Raw genomic sequence first — 19,522 nt, 5'->3', positions numbered from 1 at the left:
CCTCTTATCACCACAGGGCATGTGAGTGAACGTCGGAGAAAAAGGACCTGAACCCTCAAGTGTATCCATGTGTACTGTGTGTATGCGCTTACACAAGCTCCAGAATTTCAGGATCATGCGCTCGGTAGCTATTTAAGCTGGTAGAGGGGAATGGGCCGACTCTTGGGGGGATACACTTCTGCAGAGAAAGAGAGAGAGGAGCAACATGCACAGTCAGAGGTAGGGGCGAAACATCACATCACACACTCAACCTAACAAACTGCAGAATACAAAAAGTGTTACAACTTAACAGTGCATAATGACTTTGTTGCCACTTTTATGGCTATTGTACTTGATAAAACAAATGTTGTTACTCCATTCTTAAGAGCATAACATTCCATCAGTCATAAAATCTCAGCAAAGGCACTCATCCCCGTAGTTTTAATATTTGTAGCTTCACTTAGATCCGCGTTATGACTGCGATTGTAAAAATAATTGCTCCGACAAAACCATTACTCTCATTCATTCATTCCTCATCAACACATTCCAAAAAGACAAGCAAGTCTAAGTGCATCACTGGTTGAGGCAAATCAGCTCTCGTCATCTACTGTTAAAAGCTTCTTTTGTGAACTTGTAAGAGTTGAAAGCTAATGGGCTCTGTAAATTATGAATAGTGACTGCTACTGCTCTCGAGGGTGTGTGCAAAGTAAAGGTTCGGAATAATGTCGAGATAAATGGGTTGAACAAGCGAACAAGCCCAAGTGTGTTGGGCTTAACTGAAGTGCACGCCTGTAGTATTTTGTACTTTTATTGTCTTAGTGGTTTGAAAAAAGATGGGTGAATGAATGTAAATCTCAGTCATGTAAAAATGATCACTTTCTCTCCTCTCCTCTCTGCCTGGATTTGGGTAGCATGTGGAAAGCAAGTATCCTCGTGGTGACCCTGTGTGCCACCCTATCACTGGCCCAGTTTCCCCGGGAGTGCGTAACACCTGAGGGGCTACAGAGTGGCCAGTGCTGCCCGTCCCCGACAGGGGTGGCAGGGGACGAGTGTGGCTCCAGCACAGGAAGGGGACAGTGTGTGTCCATTGCAGCCGACAACAGGCGCCATGGACCCCAGTATCCTTATGCTGGGCGAGATGACAGAGAGAGGTGGCCGCTAAGGTTTTTCAACCGCACTTGCCAGTGTAATGGGAATTTCACTGGCTTTAATTGTGGCCAGTGCCGACACGGGCTAACCGGACCAAACTGTGATCAGAGGGTCTCCGTGGGTAAGAGAGCAGATCCAACATCTATCACCTACTTTGCACTGTAAGAATACTGCTGACCTCCAAGACTAGGGCTGTGCAATTAACCAGTAAAATGTAAAACACCATAATGACAACATTCTGCAGTGCTGCAGGATTTAAGTAGCCTAAAAGCATTGAGAAAATGTGTTTTGTTTGTTGGATTTTTTTCCCCCATTCAATTATGAGTCACACTGAAATCAAATGTTTCTGAAAACATGTCGCCCAAAAGATTTAAAGCAATATTTATTGTTAAAGGAAGATGTCCATGTTATATTGTTAATCACATTTTCTTGTCTTCCCTCTTCCACTGCTCATCCCACACCTCAACAACCCGTTGCTCCCGCCCCGCTGTTTTCTGCCCTTCTGACTTAACTCCAGTGAGGAGGAATGTCATGCTTTTAAGCTCTTCTGAGAAGCAAGCATTCGTAAATGCTTTAGACCGAGCTAAGAGGACGGTCCACCCTGACCTGGTCATCTGTACAAGACGGTAATCAAGCCGTCTACCTTAAAAGCATGTATCCATTCACTGGAATAATCGGGATGAATGCTCGTTTGAAGACTAAAAATACACAACAACTTTAAACAATTAATCAAGGTGACATATGTTCCTCCCCTATTCAGGTACGAGGAGGTGTTTGGGCCTGATGGCAACACCCCACAGTTTGAGAACATCACTATTTACAACTACTTTGTTTGGAGCCACTACTACTCTGTCAGCAAAACCTACCTGGGGCCAGGCCAGACCAGCTTTGGAGGTGTAGACTTCTCTCATGAGGGCCCGGGTTTTGTCACTTGGCACCGTTTTCATCTTCTGCAACTGGAGAGAGACATGCAGGTGAGGACAAAGCAGGGAGGATGAAAAAGGCAGCGAAGCAGAAGGAAAACAAGAGGATGTAGGGGGCTGATGGAGTGATGAAGGGGTTTGGGGAGAACAAGGAAAAGATTTTGAGGATTTGAAAAGATAGAGACCGAGTGGAGAGCTTGAAACACACAGTATGTTATCTCTGCCACTAGGGGTCTGTTAATTAAAACAAAAACAAAAGACCTAGTTTGATGATGTGAGGAAGCAGCAGGGTTCATGGGAATTGTTTTCTTGTTGTTGTTGTCTTGTCTCGTTTCGGGTTCCCCTGTGTGTTCGAGCTTTACGAGGAGAGCGGCCAGAAGTTATAGCAGAGACAGGTGAAGCAGATGATGTCATTAAAAGGCAACCAAAAATGATATGATCCGTTACTTTAATTAGAAACATGAATTTCTATGGATTTAAGGTGTGCTGGAAACGTTTTGGCCAATATAAGTACACCACTCAACAGAATATATAGTCTCGTAATCCTTTTGGCATTTTAACGCAGAAAAGTTCCATAGTATATTGTGAAAGGAAAAAGACAGTTGTGGGATACTGAACAGGTTGCCGTTTAAAAACACGTATGCGTCAATCCACTATCAAACGTCTGCCTTTTTCCTCGTCTTCCTACAACGCAGGACATGCTGGGTGACCCCACCTTCGCCCTCTCCTACTGGAACTTTGCCATCGGCGGCAGCGACTGCGACATATGCACAGACGACCTGGTGGGAGCAAGGAGCGCCTTTGACATCAACTCCATCAGTTCGAACTCTGTGTTCTCCCAGTGGAGGGTCATCTGTGAGAGTGTGGACGACTACGACTCTTTGGGCACCGTGTGCAACAGTAAGGACAATCGCAGAAACACACACTTGTGCCAGTGCGGAGTCGAGATACTAAAAACAGCGCCATCTCAGCTGCATCAGAAAAGAGGGCATAGAGCTCATAAAGAGAACACGTACGCCATGAAGCCGCTATAAATAACACCACCAGCTGTTGAGCTGCTTTTGATAATGCAGGTTTGTGCTAGAGTTTGTTTGAAACAAACGTACTTTTTCAACATCGCCCTCGAAGTTGCTGCGTTTTGAGTCAGTGACCCTCATTTGTGAGCAGTTTAGCGTTAAACAAGACCCCTCTATGTAACATTGTAATAAGACAGACTTGACCTGATTAGATTAGCTGGGATTGGGTCTTATTCTACACTGGCACCAGATTACAAACCTGAATCAGTTTTTACAAACACAAAGAATTTTCTTTGACATGGATTTGAGGAAAGAATGCTTAGTTGCCTCCAGTGCAAAAGGGACGACCTTCCAAACTGCAACGACATGAGTAAAAGGAAAAAGCTGAGGAAACCAAGTAATAGTTAGAACATCACAAGTGTCTAAGTGGCCAATGTATGAGTGATCTGTCTCATTAATCCCCTCAGAGAGTCATGACAGGACGGCTATTTCCTGCGTCAACAAGCAGCATCTTAAATGGGTTTGAGGGGGGGGGGGACTCATTTGTGCATGTGCTTATTGAAGAGAGGAATCTAGCAGTCGACTAGTTCCTTTGATCTGAGGGAATAGTCTTCAAACAGACAGACAACTCAGTTATGTTGCCGTCTGTTTATATGCGTGTGTATGTGTGGGAGAGTAGGCACACACAAAAAGAGAGCTCATGCATACATGAGAAAAGAAATGAAGAAAAAAGAAAAAGACTCTTCAATCATAAAGCTCCCACTCACTAATGTTGACTTTTAGTGAATAATTAAAAAAGGAAACTGCCATCCTGTCATGTTTCAGACAGATCAAACTAGTCTAGTCACCCACACATAATTAGAAAGTGGTTAATAAAACATCATTTCAAATTTTTATTTGCATTCCTGTGGGGACAACTGGCATGACTCTAAACTACAACTGGAGCACTCGACAAAGCAGAAAACAACTCCCATTCGTTATTCGAGATATCTTTTGTCTGAGTACGGAGGTAATTATATTTCTCTTCAGTTATATAATACCAGCTTTGTTCCTTATCACCCAGATACAGAAACAAGTCCCATCAGAAGGAACCCGGCAGGCAACGTGGCACGACCCATGGTGCAGAGGCTGCCGGAGCCCCGGGACGTGTTGGACTGTCTGGAGCTCAACGCGTTCGACACTCCACCTTATTACTCCACCTCATCTGAGAGCTTCAGAAACACCATTGAAGGTGTGTGGTAACGCTTCAAGGAGAAGAATGAGAGCAGCGCCTTCAGATCTAACATTCAATAATCAACCAAATGATGGTATTCAGGTCTCAGCTCACACTTCAGAGCTGCTCAAACACTCAGTGACTATACAAACACAAACACAGCCAGAATGCACACATGAAATAGATCCTCCACCCACGTGCGCATATGGTTAGCTCCAACACAACAGTTGTTGTTCCTAATTTTGGTCAACGAGTGACTTCATTTCATGGCTTTCATCCTTCTCTGCATTTTCTAGGCTACAGCGCCCCTCAGGGGACGTACGACCCAGTGGTCCGCAGCCTCCACAACCTGGCCCATCTCTTCCTTAACGGGACGGGTGGACAGACTCACCTCTCACCCAACGACCCCATCTTTGTCCTGCTGCACACCTTCACTGATGCAGTCTTTGACGAGTGGCTCCGCAGGCACCAGTCGGGTACACGCAGACTGAACTAGATACAGAAACATAACTCACTCTGGAAGATGAATCGGCGCATAACTATATTTTCTTCATCCTGCAGGTGAAGTAGTGTACCCAGAGGAAAACGCTCCTATTGGACACAACCGCAGGTTCAACATGGTTCCTTTTTGGCCTCCTGTCACCAATGCGGAGATGTTTGTCTCTGCCCCAGATAACCTGGGATACTCCTATGAGGTTCAGTGGCCAGGTGGGTTTCACCACACCACTACCTCCACACACACACACACACAGGTTTCTGTTACAGAGATTTTTCATTATCAGGTGAGATGACCTATGATGAAACCTCTGGAGTCAGTGATGAGTTAAGTTGACAGATTTTATCAAAGATAGCTCAGATCCAGGGAAGTGAGACAGACAAGACTTGAGATAGTGTATCCTATCCAGATACCTGGTACCTTGGTATCTAAGGAGGGAACATTGAAAGCTGCCTACTGTGTGTCTTATTGTAAGTTATGGCTGTTGATATTGAACACCAGCTCTGGTTATAAGAACAGGTGAGTAATTAAACTTAACTTAAACATTATTTTTCCACAGCTCGTGCATACACCCTGTCTGAGATCATCACCATAGCTATTGTTGCGGCCGTCCTGGTGGTGGCGCTGATGGGCGGCGTTATTGCCTGTGCCGTGCGAGCCCACTCCTACCGTTCAGTTGAGGCTTTGGAGCCACTGCTGGGAGAGACTTTCAGACGCTACTCAGAAGATGACCACAGATTGGGCAAATCACAGTCTGTTGTCTAACTCCATGCCTTTCTACTGAGGTCTTAACATGTCTGTGCATTTGTTTTGTTTTTTTAAATACCTCCACTTCTAATAAAGTTGAAGTGATGTTAAATCCAGAATCTTTGTGACACTGTATTTGTTGTCAGGTGTGGTTGTTGGGCTGGCAGTATTTTTATTTTCAGTTTTATACTGACCCTTTTCACACCACAGCTGCACTTACAGTAACTGATGACATTTGACATTTGACAGTTCTAAAAATGCATTTCTTTCCATCCATTATTCATTTTTGCCGTTCTTAGCTCAATAATGTTCCCATATCCACACAGACATCAGTGACAAATGTGCCATAACTGCATAAACCGACCACAGAAAAAGTCTTAATACTGGAGGAATTTTTTTTTGCTGCAGGCACATATTTGCTTGTCTGAAGCCTGAGGCTAACAAGCAAACGACACAGTTAAATGCTGCGTCTCACCAATAAGCTGTGTTGCCCATGTGTTTCTAACAACACACACACACACTGCCCTCACGTGGATATAACGTGTTACTGCCACAGGATATATCAGCTCACACAACAACTTATCCATTCATCACCCAAAAATTCACTGGTATCAATTAAAAAAAAAACATGTTGCTTAGTTTAGGCCCAGACTATTTTGCAGCAAAAGGCGAAGCAGGATTGTTTTTATGATTAGCAAACAAAAGATAAATGATTACAATGTTAAGGAAGTTTGATTAAATCATCACATTGTCAACTGCTAATTTAAAACACTGCTTTCACTGGGACAGAGTATCGTCTCCATGTGGCTGCTACATTCCTCAGACGTACTGTCCACACTTGCCACAGAGATACAAAAGACAAGTGAGGATATTTGCACTCACCTGTCACTGACGACTTCAACCTCAGGGTCAGAGACATTTTGTTCACGATTCAAACACAGTTTTACAACATTTACTTTTACAAACTTACCGGAACTAAACTACACGGCGAACGATAATCACGCGATACACAGGAGGCGTCAACCGGAAGTGCGACCACTTGCACTTTTAACGTAACGAGCATGGTAATTACGCACGGTAGTGCACGCAATTAACTCACGTTACTTTTGCCACATTAGATTTAGTTTTTTTTTAAGATTGACAGAAGATTATACAGTGTGAAATAACAAAGACGATAATAATAAAATACACATGTATACAAAACAAGTTAAACACAAGCTAGTGGTTACATAGGAAAACTAAATTATTGAAATAAAATCACAAATCTACGGTTTTTTGTTTTAACTGATATTGTCTTTAGGTATAATTCAAATAATTTAAAGTAAATAAAAAAATCTTCATAGATTTGTGAATATGAAATTTCACTAAAAAATATAATAAGGTTGATTACAAAATACAGCTTACCGTCTTTTGTATTACCATATGATGCGTTTATATAGCAATCAAAAGTCAGGGTCCTTAATGTTTCAGTGTAACATGTACTCAGTTATTAAATTAAATTGTTATTATTATTATTAGGGCCTGAGCATGATCGACAGGGGCCGAAGTTAAATTCCACCTAATTTCATGAAACTTGGTGGGAGGATGTGATGGCCCAAGACGAACGAAAAAGTCAGTCGGGACCATGGCCTCAACTCAACAGCAAGTCAACATCTATTTTGGCAATTTGTACTAGAGCTGCAACTAGCAATTACTTTCATAATTAATAAATATGTTGATTATTTTAACGATTAATCGAGTAATCCTTTGGTCCATAAAATAACAAAAAACATAAAAAAAACGTTGATCAGTGTTTGTCAAACCTGGAACTGATGATGTTCTCGAATGTCTTGTTTTGTCCACAAACCAAAATTATTCACTTTTAATGATTTCTTTGTTATATGAAGCAAAGAAATAAAGAATATATTCACATTTAAGAAGTTCAAACAATCAGAAATCTTGTTTTAATCATGAAAAAAGCTTCAAAAGATGAATCGATTATCAAAATAGTTGATCGAGTAGTTAATCGAGTAATTGTTTCAGCTCTAATTTACACCATGCGCAAATGAACAAACTCCTCTGAGCATGTTTGTTGTACTAACATAAAAAATGGCCTCTGCAACCATCGGATGTTTGGCGAATTTCGACCATTTGCCATGAAACAGGAAGTGCCCTATAACTTTGCCATATATTGGCCAATCACCACAAAACTTTATACATGACACAAGAGATAGACCAACTTGACCTAACAGGAAGTTGGCCATGTTGAATTTGGCCGCCATTTGGCCACAAAACAGGAAGTGACCTCTTACTTGGCCATGGTCAGAGAATCGCTATACTCCCCGACTCCGACGCGTGTATGGGACACAAGGGCCCTTTCATGACTGCTAGTACCACAAGCAGTCCTAGTTTATTTTATTATTGTTTTGGGTTAGAAGATTGTGTTGCTTTAGCTGTTTTTTTGTTTTCAAACTTTAAAAAATCTGTTTTATTTATTGATGTATAGAGGATTGTTAGTTTCCTTGTGTTATCATTTTTTTATCAGTTTAACTTGCTTGAGTGGCTCAAATTGAGATGTTTCATTTTAACATGAGAGGTTATCATGACTGCAGCCTGTTTTTGTGTGATAGATTGGGGCATCTTTGTAGATCATCTAAAGCAGGGGTGTCAAACTCAAATAACCTGGGGGCCAATGCGCATTTAATCTGGTCAAGAGGGGGCCAGCCAACAGAAAAGTTCATTAGCTTAAAATTATAACACAATATTCCATAATGATGTCGCAAGAAAAATATTCATGGTGATATTTCACAGAATGTCAAGGTAAAAGTGTTTGCTTGGATATGAAATGATGTCTATACACATTGTCACAATATAAATATATTATGATGCAAAAATAAACCTATTATTAAATAAATCTAAAATCAAGTTAATAGTTACATGGGCAAATGTAATTAAAACACCAAACAAGCTTATTTACATGTGATTTAATGTTGAATGTAATACATTTAATAATGGGACAATTACAACCAAAAGTATAACTATTACTATTGTAAAACTTTTTTTTATAAAATAATAATAAAAAGTAAAATAATAAAAAAAAGTATTATATTCTGTCTATAGTCTATCACCTTGCTGGCAGCTGTGCCTCAGCTACACATGCTGTGTTTATAGGAAGGACCATTTTTTTCATTATAACATGATATTAAGTGGTGGGCTGCATGTAAACAATTGGGGGGGCCACAGTTGGCCCACGGGCCTCCAGTTTGACACCTCTGGTCTAAAGGACCAGAGGTAGGAATCTCTCCATCATGGTTTGGCAAACTAAGAGACCACACAACATCTTGCCTCGGGCCCCCCACAAAGCTAGAAACGGTCCTGCTATGGACCCCAAAACCCCTTGAAACGCACCTGCACGTAATTAAGTCGCTATAAGCATAATGAAGACAGTGGCGCAGCACCGCACTCGTTGTGACTCGTTCAGTCCTGACAGCAGACAGAAGTGTAGAAATACAGGCAAGTCCGAGCTCAGACATCGGTGACTGTTGTGTTTATCACAGGAGATAATCCTGTGATAAACCGTGCTCCCGCCTGTGGAGCTCAGCTGAAGCTAAGCGCTGAAAAGTGTGTCAGTGGCTGCTGAGTTTCCCCAAGAAGCCGTTCTGGCAAGCATTTTAAAGCCGTGTTCCCGGCAGCCCCGTGCGTAACGGGGCAGGAACACAGCCGAACTGGTAGCACCCACGATTCAGGTTGCGGAAATGACACGGAGGTAAAGGCATGCAGCTCCTCCCACGAACGGGGAAACACGTCCGTGTTCCGAGTTTTGTGTTGTTGATGAGGTGTCCTGTCCAGGTGAGATGGGGAACACAAATAGTTTCTGGAGTGAGCGGAGGTCGTCCAGGAGGTCGTCCAGGAGGTCGTCCAAGAGGGAGTCCAGGAGGGAGTCCATGAAGTCTAACGCAGAGCAGGTGGGAAACACACCCAGCATACCAGAAATCTCAGTAACTGAGGCGTCGCCTCTCCCTTCTCAGGGATCTGTGTTCATACTACCTGAGCCTGTACAGACCTGTAAAACAAGACAGGCAGATACTGCTGTTGATGGACCCGGCCCCACTGACATGCAAGTACAGACTGAACCTCTTCCACTAGACCTGAAGGAAACGGAGCAGAATCCTGAGGTGAGAATTTCTTACGATGTGGAGGACGAGGGGCAGTTTGATTCGCTCAGTCTCAGTGGCAGCGACGGCAACAACACACCTACAGCCAGTCGCACACACTTCATCCAGGTTATGATGGACTCTTCCCCTCAGGTGAGGCGCAGCATGGTGCTGCGGAGGTCACTTCACCTGTCCACCAAGAGTGACAGTGACTCCATCTCGCTGGTGTCCTTTAACCCAGACGAGGACAGGATGTTGGTGACTCTGGACCCACTGGAACATGAGTGGATGATGTGTGCTTCCGATGGGGAGTGGACCAGCCTGCACCACCTCCTCACTAAAGAACCCAGCTTTGTCCTGCGGAAGGATTTTGTCACTGGTTTCACCTGCCTGCACTGGGCTGCTAAACATGGCAAGCCTGAGCTCATAGCACGGATTATTAACTTTGCCAAGCAGCACAACATTCCCATCAGTGTCGATGTTCGGTCCAACATTGGCTATACCCCACTGCACATAGCTACCATGCACAACCACATTGAGGTGGTAAAGGTCCTTGTAGGAGCCTACAACGCTGATGTAGAGGTCAGAGACTACAGTGGCAGGAAGGCATGCCAGTATCTCGCTGGCAACGCAAGTGTGGACATCCAGGACATCGTTGGCGCTGTTGAGCAAAACAACTTGGAGCATGAGGAAAACAGGGACAGTGGTCGCAGGAGGTTCTCCAAGGTTCTCCAGTCTAATCTGAGGCCTCTCAGGCTGCTGAACCCCAGTTACTGTGACTCTGTGGACGGTGATACCCGAACCAGAGAGAAACCCGTGAGGAGGAAGTCTACTCTGAGCAAGATGAAACCCAATCTGAAGAAGCTTCGATACAGGGCTTCAGAGATCATCCACAGCACGACGTTCCATGACACAGAGGAGCAGGAAGGGTCGCCGGAAGGGTCGCCGGACGGGTCCAGAGTCAAATCTCATTTCTGGGAGTGAGACTAGCACTGACACAGGACAGGGCATCATCTTTGGCTGTGGTGTCAAACTCAATTACGCAGGGGTTCCTAAATTAAAAACTTCAATTAAAAACTCTATAAAAGCTTATAGATTAAATAAAGAAACAAATCAGACATCAACTTTGACATTGTGTCATGTTTTACTTTTGTCATACATTAAAAATGAATTGATAATGTCCATGGAATAACCTCAGAAGGGCTAAATATCAATGTCAATACATCAATTTTATATACACGTCAGTTGGGAGTACTTGCCAAAGAACATGGCCGAGAAGAGTGTCAATATTATGATGATTTCGATTTTTCCATTGAAATCAGCAGTGTCCTACCTGATTTCCTCTGCTGTATTTCAGTAGAACAGCACATGCTGTATAAAGCTGAAAGAGAAATATGTGTTTTCACATTTCACATTTCACATTAATTCTACTATTACCAGAGTAGAATTTGAAATCTTAACTTTTTTTGGGGGCCGAATTCCTTTTTTTTTTAACCTCTACTCTAGTTAGTATTATTATTAATAATACTAATAATAGATTAGATAGAAACAATATATACAGACAGGTTATAATTTCAGTTATTGTGATATGTTATCCTGTATTTATAATATAGACTATGTGTGTTCAGACAAATTTAACATGCAGTGAAAAGTGTGGAGTAGGTGAAATAGAAGTTGAAGTAAAAATCGTAGTAAAGAAGGAGAGAAAAAAAGACATTGAATTAAAATTGAGGGAGCGAAATTATTTGCAGGGGAACTTTTTTTTTTTTTGTTCCAATAAGACAGAGTGAGTCTGACACTTGTAATGATGCAGCATGTCATGCGGCGCTCCTCTGCTAACTGCACGACTGTGTCTAATTATTTCCTGCTTCGGGCTATGCCACTGAATAAAGCGGCGTGACATGGACATGCTCCTCAATGAAATGCTTCCCCCATCAGTTCGGCTCGTTTGCACGGGACAACACAGACTCAGTATATCGTGGGGCATGACGTGCAAATTCTGACCCTTAAAATGAATTCCTTTGATTTGACAAAATCTACCGCAGACCACAGTGTAATGTGCTCTAGCTACAGTGAATCTGCTAGTTGGGATATTTTTATCTCGCTCTAAGGAAGGCAAACATTTTGACAACTCAGCACTTTGCAGATCGAATTGCTTAGGATTGGCATTTTTTCGCGAGTGTAGGATTGTGGATTGAAAAGGAAAAACCTCAAGGGAGAAGATGGAGAGGAAGAGATATTTTTTTTTTGGCCCTCACATCAGTCGACTATTCTGAGTGCCAGCGGGCTATACTGACAGCAAAAGACAATCCTGTGGATTTATGAAAATGGATAGATGTGACAATCACACACAGAACAATCATTTGGCCACAGCTACCCACCCACGAGAGAGGATCATTAGTGCCTTTCATGTCAAGTGTGCTCTCGTGAAAGACAACCTATTCCGAACTGCTTAAAAATGCATTGTGGTTTTGTAGCCGCAAGTATGTTGGCCCTGCTGTTTTATACATAGTGGAAAAGGGGAGACGAAGTGGCCATGGTGTGGAAATATGACCTGTGCCTGTGGTCTGCCGGCATATGTCTCATAAATGTTTGAGAGAAGGGGAATTTTGAGCCTCTTTGAAAAGGCAGCTGGCTGATTTTCTTGCTTAATGACAAAGAAAATGTCAGCGCGTCTACCCTCTGCAACTCCCACAAGAGCTGTATGGAAATCTGTTGAAGTTCACATGCTAAAAATATTGTTTTAATAAATATGGAGATTTGCTCTTAGATGCCAAACAAGTACTGTAGTAGCTGTGACGTATGTTTCTATATCATTTGAGTTTGAAGGGACACAGACAATTGTGCAATTTCCCGATCCTAAAACCCTCTTCACGCTGGTCTTTAGGCAGGGAATTGTTCATCTGGAGAAGGATAAACCAGGCTGTGATGGCTGGGTTTCAATAAAGCTTCCAATGTGAACAGATGGCTTTGATTAATGTAGAGGCTCCAGACAGAATCTCCCTCGATGCCTTCTATTTCCTAAATGAGACATTTGTGTGCAAATCTATTGTTTGTCAAGTTGTCGCCACGAACTCCACCAGTAATTAAAAGGAAAGTTGTGCATAAAAAAGAAGAAGAAAGACATGAAGAGGAAAAGCGTGTTTCACCTCTGTTTTTTGGACTTGTGTCTAACATGTCTTTGTCTCGATTCTGCTTTCATGAAGATATACGTCGTTAGATGATCATACTATTCCCTCCTGTCATCACTCTTTTCTCCCTACACTATGATTTAGATGCTGCATTGCACACACTTACTTCTAGCGCCTTGCCTTAAGCGGAGTGATCCTGTAAAACAGATTAAAAAAGGTAGATCTGAGAAAGAAAGAAAAAAGCATAACCAAAAAAATACACCATGACTAAGGAAAATGGAAAGGGGGAAAAAAATGTAAAAAAAACATTTGAGGAAAGAATTCGAATTATTCTTTCTCATCCTCTAGGATTTGAAGAATGAATTCATAGCCTATCAAGACAATCAAGTCCCTTATTATTTGTAAGGCATTCTAAATTTAACCAGATAGTTCTAAAATATTACGTTTGGATACATCTGTAACAAACATTGAACCTTTAATAAGATCACATACAGTAGATCCATTTATACAATGTTACACAATGCCAAAACACAGGTGTGTGTGTGTGTGTGTGTGTGTTTGGCTCAGAGGACTACTTCCATAATTTAAATGAAATAAATAACACATAAGTAAACATAAATATAACACGGTACATATAAAATGATACAAAACAAATATGAGACGTTTCTAAATAAAGATTGCACGTCATGCTATCACAATACTCTCGCCGTCCTTAAAAAAAAAATAACCCCAAATGTATTAATATGAAACAACAGTCGTAGCTGGAATCAGCAGCTGCTTAATAACAGACGCAACAAAATTAGCTTTCACTTCTTTCTCCTTCTTTTTTAAACCTAAAGTTGCTAATTATAAACACGCCATGTATCACAGGGTAATTAAAGGAACAGAGACACATTGAAAATGAGCATATGAGAATGACGTATGCATGAGTATAAACAGAACAGTCTTACAAAGCAAATGTCCTAAAGCCGTATTTGCCACACAAAAGGTTGGCAGAAGCACTTGGCATGGGTTTGGGTGTGTTGAGAGTTTATCACAGTAGCTGACGATGGATTCACAGATGTCAGCAGTGAATAAACACACGTCACATGACAGGTCTTTCCGTTGCATTCATTTCTACGGATGTAGACGTACGAGGGGGATGCTTTATTGATGTGTGTTTACATGGAAAATGATATGGTATATCCATGCGTTTGTCTGTGTCATGACACGCTGGATAAGGACAAGGACAATACACAGCTGTGAATTTCGACAGCATAGTATTGACTGTGTGAGCTGCTTTCTGTGCTTTAAATAATATGAAAACCACCGGTCATTATGAATACAGTTTCTCATGATCTCTATATGAAGAGTCATAAAATAAACTTGAAGGAATACATCGCCAAATTGCCTTTAGCTTTGTATTACGAGAATAGGGGTAGCATTTTTGAAAAAAGTGTGCTTCCTAACCTCTGTTTCCCCTGAGGTTCTTTTCTTTGTGACCAGTGACACTTGATCCGAGGCTTGAAACTGCAACGCTAATTCCGCACTTTTTAGACCCACTCGTAGGGGGCCGGGACCTCATTCCCAGAATGTAAACAGTGTCCGCCATCTTTGCTAACAGTTACGCTAACAGGACCAAGTGTCAAAGAAAAGAATGAAGATATTTCTCAACTCAGGGGAAACTGAGGAAGCACAATTTTTCTAAAATACTACTAAAATACTACCCTATTCTAGTAATATAAAGCTAAATGCAGTATTCATTCCTTTAACATGAGTTCAAATCATAACACTTGTGTGTATATTGCAGGTAGAGGTAGCTTCCCCAAACTAAATGCAGGCAAGTTTACACTCTATGCTATGACTTGAAACAAAACTATATAATCTTTACTATCTTGTCTCACATTTATGAAGCAGCATACGTACATCGCTTCACTTATACATAAACAAAACTGGACCCTTTGGGTCTAATCCTAGGAGAGAACAGTGAGGACTACACTTCCCTTGGTCTTCTTGAGGATGTCCACAGCTTCGGCGTGAGTCACCCCCTCCAGGCAGTGTCCGTTCACGGCAATGATCTGATCTCCACGTTTCAGCCGGCCGTCTGCTACAGCCGCCCCCTGCAGAGTGCAGAGCACAAGCCTATTAACCCTGTGCAGGTCAGGGATCGACACCAACATGACACATGCGACACAAGGAATGCAAACAAACACTGACTGCCAAATTGTATTCATTGCTAAATGGATTAGTCAACTAAAACCACAAGAAGTAGCCGGCAGTTTTTTTTTGGCACAAGTATGACATGATGAGTTAACACAACCAAGGTCATTAGACCCTTATGAGTTAATAATTGTGACCTCAAACAGTTGTTCCTCTAGTCTATGAGCACAGACACTTCTCTCCACGGAGGACATTCTTCTCACCTTGTTGAAGACAGTTTTGACGTAGATCGGCAGGTCTCCATGAGGACTACCGAATCCTCCAACTATGCTGAAGCCCAGTCCTGAGGAGTCTTTCTCCAGAGTGATGGTTTTATACGTACGAGCACTGTGGGGAATATAATGGAAAATTACGTCCATATAGTGTTCTGCTCTGTGTTAGTGTGACTATGTGTAAAAAGAGCTGATAGAGCTAAATATATCCACCATTTCTTTTTACTCAAGAGCAAGTCTTTTCAATCTCGGGGGTTGAAAGCCCTATTGATTGCAACAGCAACAACAACAACAGATGCTTGATGGTCTAAAGATTTCAGTTACTGAACAAAATCCTATTCTTTAATTTCAGAACTTAAGATATTTAGTGTATAAGCTGTCAAAAGACCTTATTACCTTTTGGGAACAAAGGAAAGTGTTGTTTTTGGTATTTGTTAGTAGATGACACAAATATAATCTTATTTCAATCAAAGATAACGAAGAGATGAGTCCTGAACCTGGGAAGAGCCCATTATATTTTGGTGTGCATGAGGAAATAATGGGTTTCAACATTGCAACAAAGGACATATTTCAACATTTAATGCGCGGATCTTGTTTTACAGCCAAACAATCATTTTAAAATTGACTACACAAGGTAATGGTGATGGAGGGAGAACACAGACCACGTTTATATTGGTCTACTTTGTTGTAGTGTGTGACTTTTAAATATTATAATAATAATAATAATAATAATAATAATACATCATATTTATATAGCGCTTCTCTGGACACTCAAAGAAATATAAAAAAACGTTAGTTACATTCAAACCACTGTAAGATCACACAATGATGATTAAGCTCCACATGACCCCCTATGTTTCTCAGTCAGTATGTTTACACGCACAGTTTAATCGAGCCGCAGTGTTAATCATGATACAAATTAGATGGAGAATGGCGCCATGTATACACCATCTCCTTCTACTTCTGGGTCAAAGACCGGGGAGGACATTTTGGTGCAGGCTGACTCTAGTCCAACTAAGTGTATACATGCAGCAGTTATAGGACTATGAAGCGTATTATCCAGTCCAGTTAGTCCGACTAAGACGAGTTTGATCTTAGTCCGACTAACGTGTTTACATGACATGAAGAAAACAGAATTACTGTCTAAAATCGGACTTTTAACAAGCATGCAAGCGCACTTAGTGTTGTGTTGACAGTTTCACACAGTCGCACTATGCCTGAAAATGCCAAGAAGCACCCATGGAACACTCAGCAAATCCAGCGCTCCCTCAACAACTGCCTGACTACGTGGCTGCATGTTCAATCACAGCTGCTGCTGTTCCTGCACCACGTAGCCCCCGGGTCTCCTCAAAGCAAAGTCTGTTCAAGTACCACTATGTTCAAAGACAGATATACAACACATAAGTTAACGCAGCACCGCAGAAACAAAAATCTAATGACCTGCAAAACCCGAAGACAGACTAAGGAGAGACGGGGGACGAGGGGGAAGCGGTATGCCATGACAGTGCATTGTTTTGGTAATTACTCAGCAGTCCACGAGGGGCGATAAAAGTTCCGTAGTGAAGCTTTAAGCCTAATTTTTCCTGTTATTCACTTTGCCACCAGAATGAGGTTTTCACAGAAAAATTGCAAAGAGAATGGCATTTACCCAATATCTAGCTTGTTTTTCACAGCAGGGATCCTAACACAACAACAGTGTTGAAGAAAAGTACTTGTGACCTAACCAGAGTCTTGTTACTACACCAGTAGCCCAACAGAAACCACTAAAGTTGTCCATTACCTCATTTAATGGCAAATTTAATGAGGTCACATTCAGAATCTGTACAACTATTATATAAGAATCAGGTACCGCTTATGCTGAACTAAGTGTTTTTGCACGGAAGGAATGAAATAGGAATAGTTTGTCTTTGGTATTTTTAGGAGACAGCCTCACACATTCTCTGAAAAATAAATAAACGGCAAAACAAAGCAAAACACAAACGCTCAAAACACCTCGGCTCATTTTGGCCAAAAGCACATCCGTCCCAGTGCTCTTCATGCAGTGGCTGCACTTTCGCACTATTGTCAAGGGGATTGCCTATGTCCTCATTCTCTGAATATACCAGGAGGAAGCCAGAGTAAAGGCAGAGTGTACAACAGCAGCAGACTGTCAGCGAGATGATTCTTACCAGAGGTTGTTGTGAAAGCGAGGCAGGCTGCCGGCTTGGCTTAACGACCGTGCATCACTGTTGTCCCGTGTGCTGCATTCACCAGAACCTGCTGCCACCTAGTTACAAACAATGTGGAAATGTGGAGGCACACTAAAAATGTGTATTTTTAGAATTGTTATTAAACTTGTCATGCCTGTCCTAATGCTCTCGGAGTGGGAGCAATATGAATAAAAAAAAAACTAAAAAAACCTTGTCAAAAACAACAGTTCCCCTGTTCCTTATTAATTTTCCCTTCTTTTTTTTTTCCGTCGTGCAACATAAAAAGCTTATTTAACACGAAGGCAGACGGTGTGAAATCAGTGTCAGACACACTATTGTTTTCACATACAAGTGCTGATCATGACGCCTCTCCGGTAACAATAGGTACATTTGAATTTCCTGTTAAAAGCGCGATGATAGCAGAGGCAGGATACGGTGTATGACCACACTGAGCCAAACTTGCTGATGTTATCACAAAGTAACTTCATGCCTCACAGGCGTTAGAGATTGATAGCTGCGTGTCTTCCTGTGTCATTACCTGCAGACTGATGCTTCCAGTGGCATTGTTCAACAGGGCTTGAGCTTGGACATGAGTCATTCCCTCAGTGGACACGTCATTGATACTGAGGAGCTTGTCTCCTGTCTGATGGACATATTGAGGTAGATTAATCCCCCGGGAGTTTCATTCTCACCACAAACTAAAACAATTACTGTATATGCTTACACCTAGTTTTACCCGAACCTCACCTTCAACTTTTCTCAACTTTTTTCTCTTCTTTTTTAATCGGATGCTTTACAGACAGTGCCACATTTTCTTTTCTGTCTAACTTTTCTGTTTGACGCTTGTTTGGAGTTGGAGATTTTGTACTATAAATCATTTCTGCTCTTTAATTTGAATATACAATTTCATGTGGATCCTTGTGTATATATATATAACTTGTAAAATGCATTTTACACCTAATATATTCATTATAATCATAAACAATTTAAGAATAAATAAAACCAAAGTCCAAAAAAATATTCAGTGGTGGATATTTACTCAAAGACACTCACATTTCACTTTCTTTTCTTCAGCTGTTTTGACAGCTTTGACTAAAATGACTGGTTTTATACTGTAACAACAACAATAACAATAATGATAATACTAATAATAATACAAAATAAACAACTTCATACATATTTTGATTTCAAATGATCTTATATTGCAATTTAAAAATTAAAGACGTAAGAGAATGTGCATAGGCTCAAAAACAAATAAGTGAATATAACTTATATATATTTCACTTTGTTATTTAATTAGTTCTCTCCATGCCCACCCACATGCACACACACACACACCTGTAATTGCTGTGTTTTGACAGTCAGTCCATTGGTATCCGTGGTAGCAATAAAAAGAGGTACGTTGCCATGGGGACTGCCCACTCCTCCCGCTACAGTAATGCCAAGGGAGTCACTTGGACCCTGTGGTGATACCACACATATGAGAGACTCTGTTGGACAAGACTTGACAGTAACACCTATTTTTAAATAAGCCACAGATATGACAGTGCGGGAGATTAATAAAAAAACAAATAAAACAATTTTCACACTACTACCTTATGTATTACTACTTTTCTGGAGTCAGGGAAGTTTTGAACGGCTGTAAGAAGATGAAAAGATAATATGTTTGGCATTAAAAACATACTTAAAGGTATATGTTGAAATAATAAGCAGGCTTTTGTTTCTCAAACATGATTGCCGCTCACTGTATCTCCCTGTTTTGTTATCTGTTGTCTCCCTCTGGTGGACAAATGGAGCATCACATCCACTTGAGGGGGTCAGGGTGGAACAGTCAGAGTCTTCACTCTGGATAAAACACAACTTAAAGTACTCCTACAGTAGGTCCACAAAGTAATGTTGTTAAATGAGGAGTAACAAGAGTAACATTTGAACTACTGACTACAATAAGATTAGCAAACGAATACATAACATTTAGACTCAAAACAGCTTTTTCAGGCCCTGGTTGGACAAAGACAGTGTAGAGAAACATTTTACCTGACTTCGCTGTGAGTACTGCAGTCCAGCTTTAAAACGCGCCACCTCCAACTGGACCATTTCACTGTAACTCTGAGAGAAAAGGCGCACATCACACAGAG

General features: G+C 41.4%; 3 protein-coding genes across 5 annotated transcripts in view; 2 read left to right on the top strand and 1 right to left on the bottom strand.

Moving 5' to 3' along the window:
* Positions 1 to 98: 98 nt before the first annotated feature.
* tyrp1b (tyrosinase-related protein 1b) lies at positions 99 to 5,636 on the top strand. Its single transcript, XM_058639492.1, has 9 exons — positions 99 to 219; positions 891 to 1,249; positions 1,646 to 1,754; positions 1,889 to 2,102; positions 2,747 to 2,951; positions 4,131 to 4,298; positions 4,577 to 4,756; positions 4,842 to 4,988; positions 5,336 to 5,636. The coding sequence occupies exons 1-9, from the start codon at positions 206 to 208 to the stop codon at positions 5,539 to 5,541; spliced, it is 1,602 nt and encodes a 533-aa protein (XP_058495475.1). The 5' UTR covers positions 99 to 205; the 3' UTR covers positions 5,542 to 5,636.
* A 2,890-nt stretch (positions 5,637 to 8,526) lies between these two features.
* LOC131466367 (ankyrin repeat domain-containing protein SOWAHC-like) lies at positions 8,527 to 10,786 on the top strand. Its single transcript, XM_058639548.1, has one exon. The coding sequence runs from the start codon at positions 9,357 to 9,359 to the stop codon at positions 10,638 to 10,640; it is 1,284 nt and encodes a 427-aa protein (XP_058495531.1). The 5' UTR covers positions 8,527 to 9,356; the 3' UTR covers positions 10,641 to 10,786.
* A 2,606-nt stretch (positions 10,787 to 13,392) lies between these two features.
* si:dkey-92j12.5 (multiple PDZ domain protein) overlaps positions 13,393 to 19,522 on the bottom strand; it is a 38,054-nt gene continuing 31,924 nt past the window's right edge. For 2 of the 3 annotated variants that reach the window (XM_058641583.1, XM_058641585.1), the window contains 8 exons: positions 19,422 to 19,493; positions 19,133 to 19,259; positions 18,983 to 19,026; positions 18,726 to 18,848; positions 17,926 to 18,030; positions 17,367 to 17,464; positions 15,190 to 15,313; positions 13,393 to 14,886 (listed from right to left, as the gene is read on the bottom strand). In XM_058641583.1, the coding sequence (XP_058497566.1) occupies positions 14,740 to 14,886; positions 15,190 to 15,313; positions 17,367 to 17,464; positions 17,926 to 18,030; positions 18,726 to 18,848; positions 18,983 to 19,026; positions 19,133 to 19,259; positions 19,422 to 19,493 (840 nt within the window). In that variant the 3' untranslated portion in view covers positions 13,393 to 14,739. The remainder of the gene's footprint in view (positions 14,887 to 15,189; positions 15,314 to 17,366; positions 17,465 to 17,925; positions 18,031 to 18,725; positions 18,849 to 18,982; positions 19,027 to 19,132; positions 19,260 to 19,421; positions 19,494 to 19,522) is intronic. The other variant, XM_058641584.1, reaches the window with a different exon arrangement.

Source organism: Solea solea, chromosome 10, assembly GCF_958295425.1.
Source record: "Solea solea chromosome 10, fSolSol10.1, whole genome shotgun sequence".
NCBI classification, from domain to species: Eukaryota; Metazoa; Chordata; class Actinopteri; order Pleuronectiformes; family Soleidae; genus Solea; species Solea solea.
The sequence above is the reverse complement of the archived record's forward strand: the minus strand, read 5'-3'. Positions and strand labels throughout refer to the sequence as shown.

Bases quoted from the DNA above. Each gene is read 5' to 3' on its own strand.
- tyrp1b (XM_058639492.1), top strand. The intron at 1,755-1,888 runs GTAATCAAGCCG...TCCCCTATTCAG, and splicing joins CTGGTCATCTGTACAAGACG to GTACGAGGAGGTGTTTGGGC. The intron at 2,103-2,746 runs GTGAGGACAAAG...CCTACAACGCAG, and splicing joins AACTGGAGAGAGACATGCAG to GACATGCTGGGTGACCCCAC.
- LOC131466367 (XM_058639548.1), top strand. From the start codon at position 9,357: ATGGGGAACACAAATAGTTTCTGGAGTGAGCGGAGGTCGTCCAGGAGG.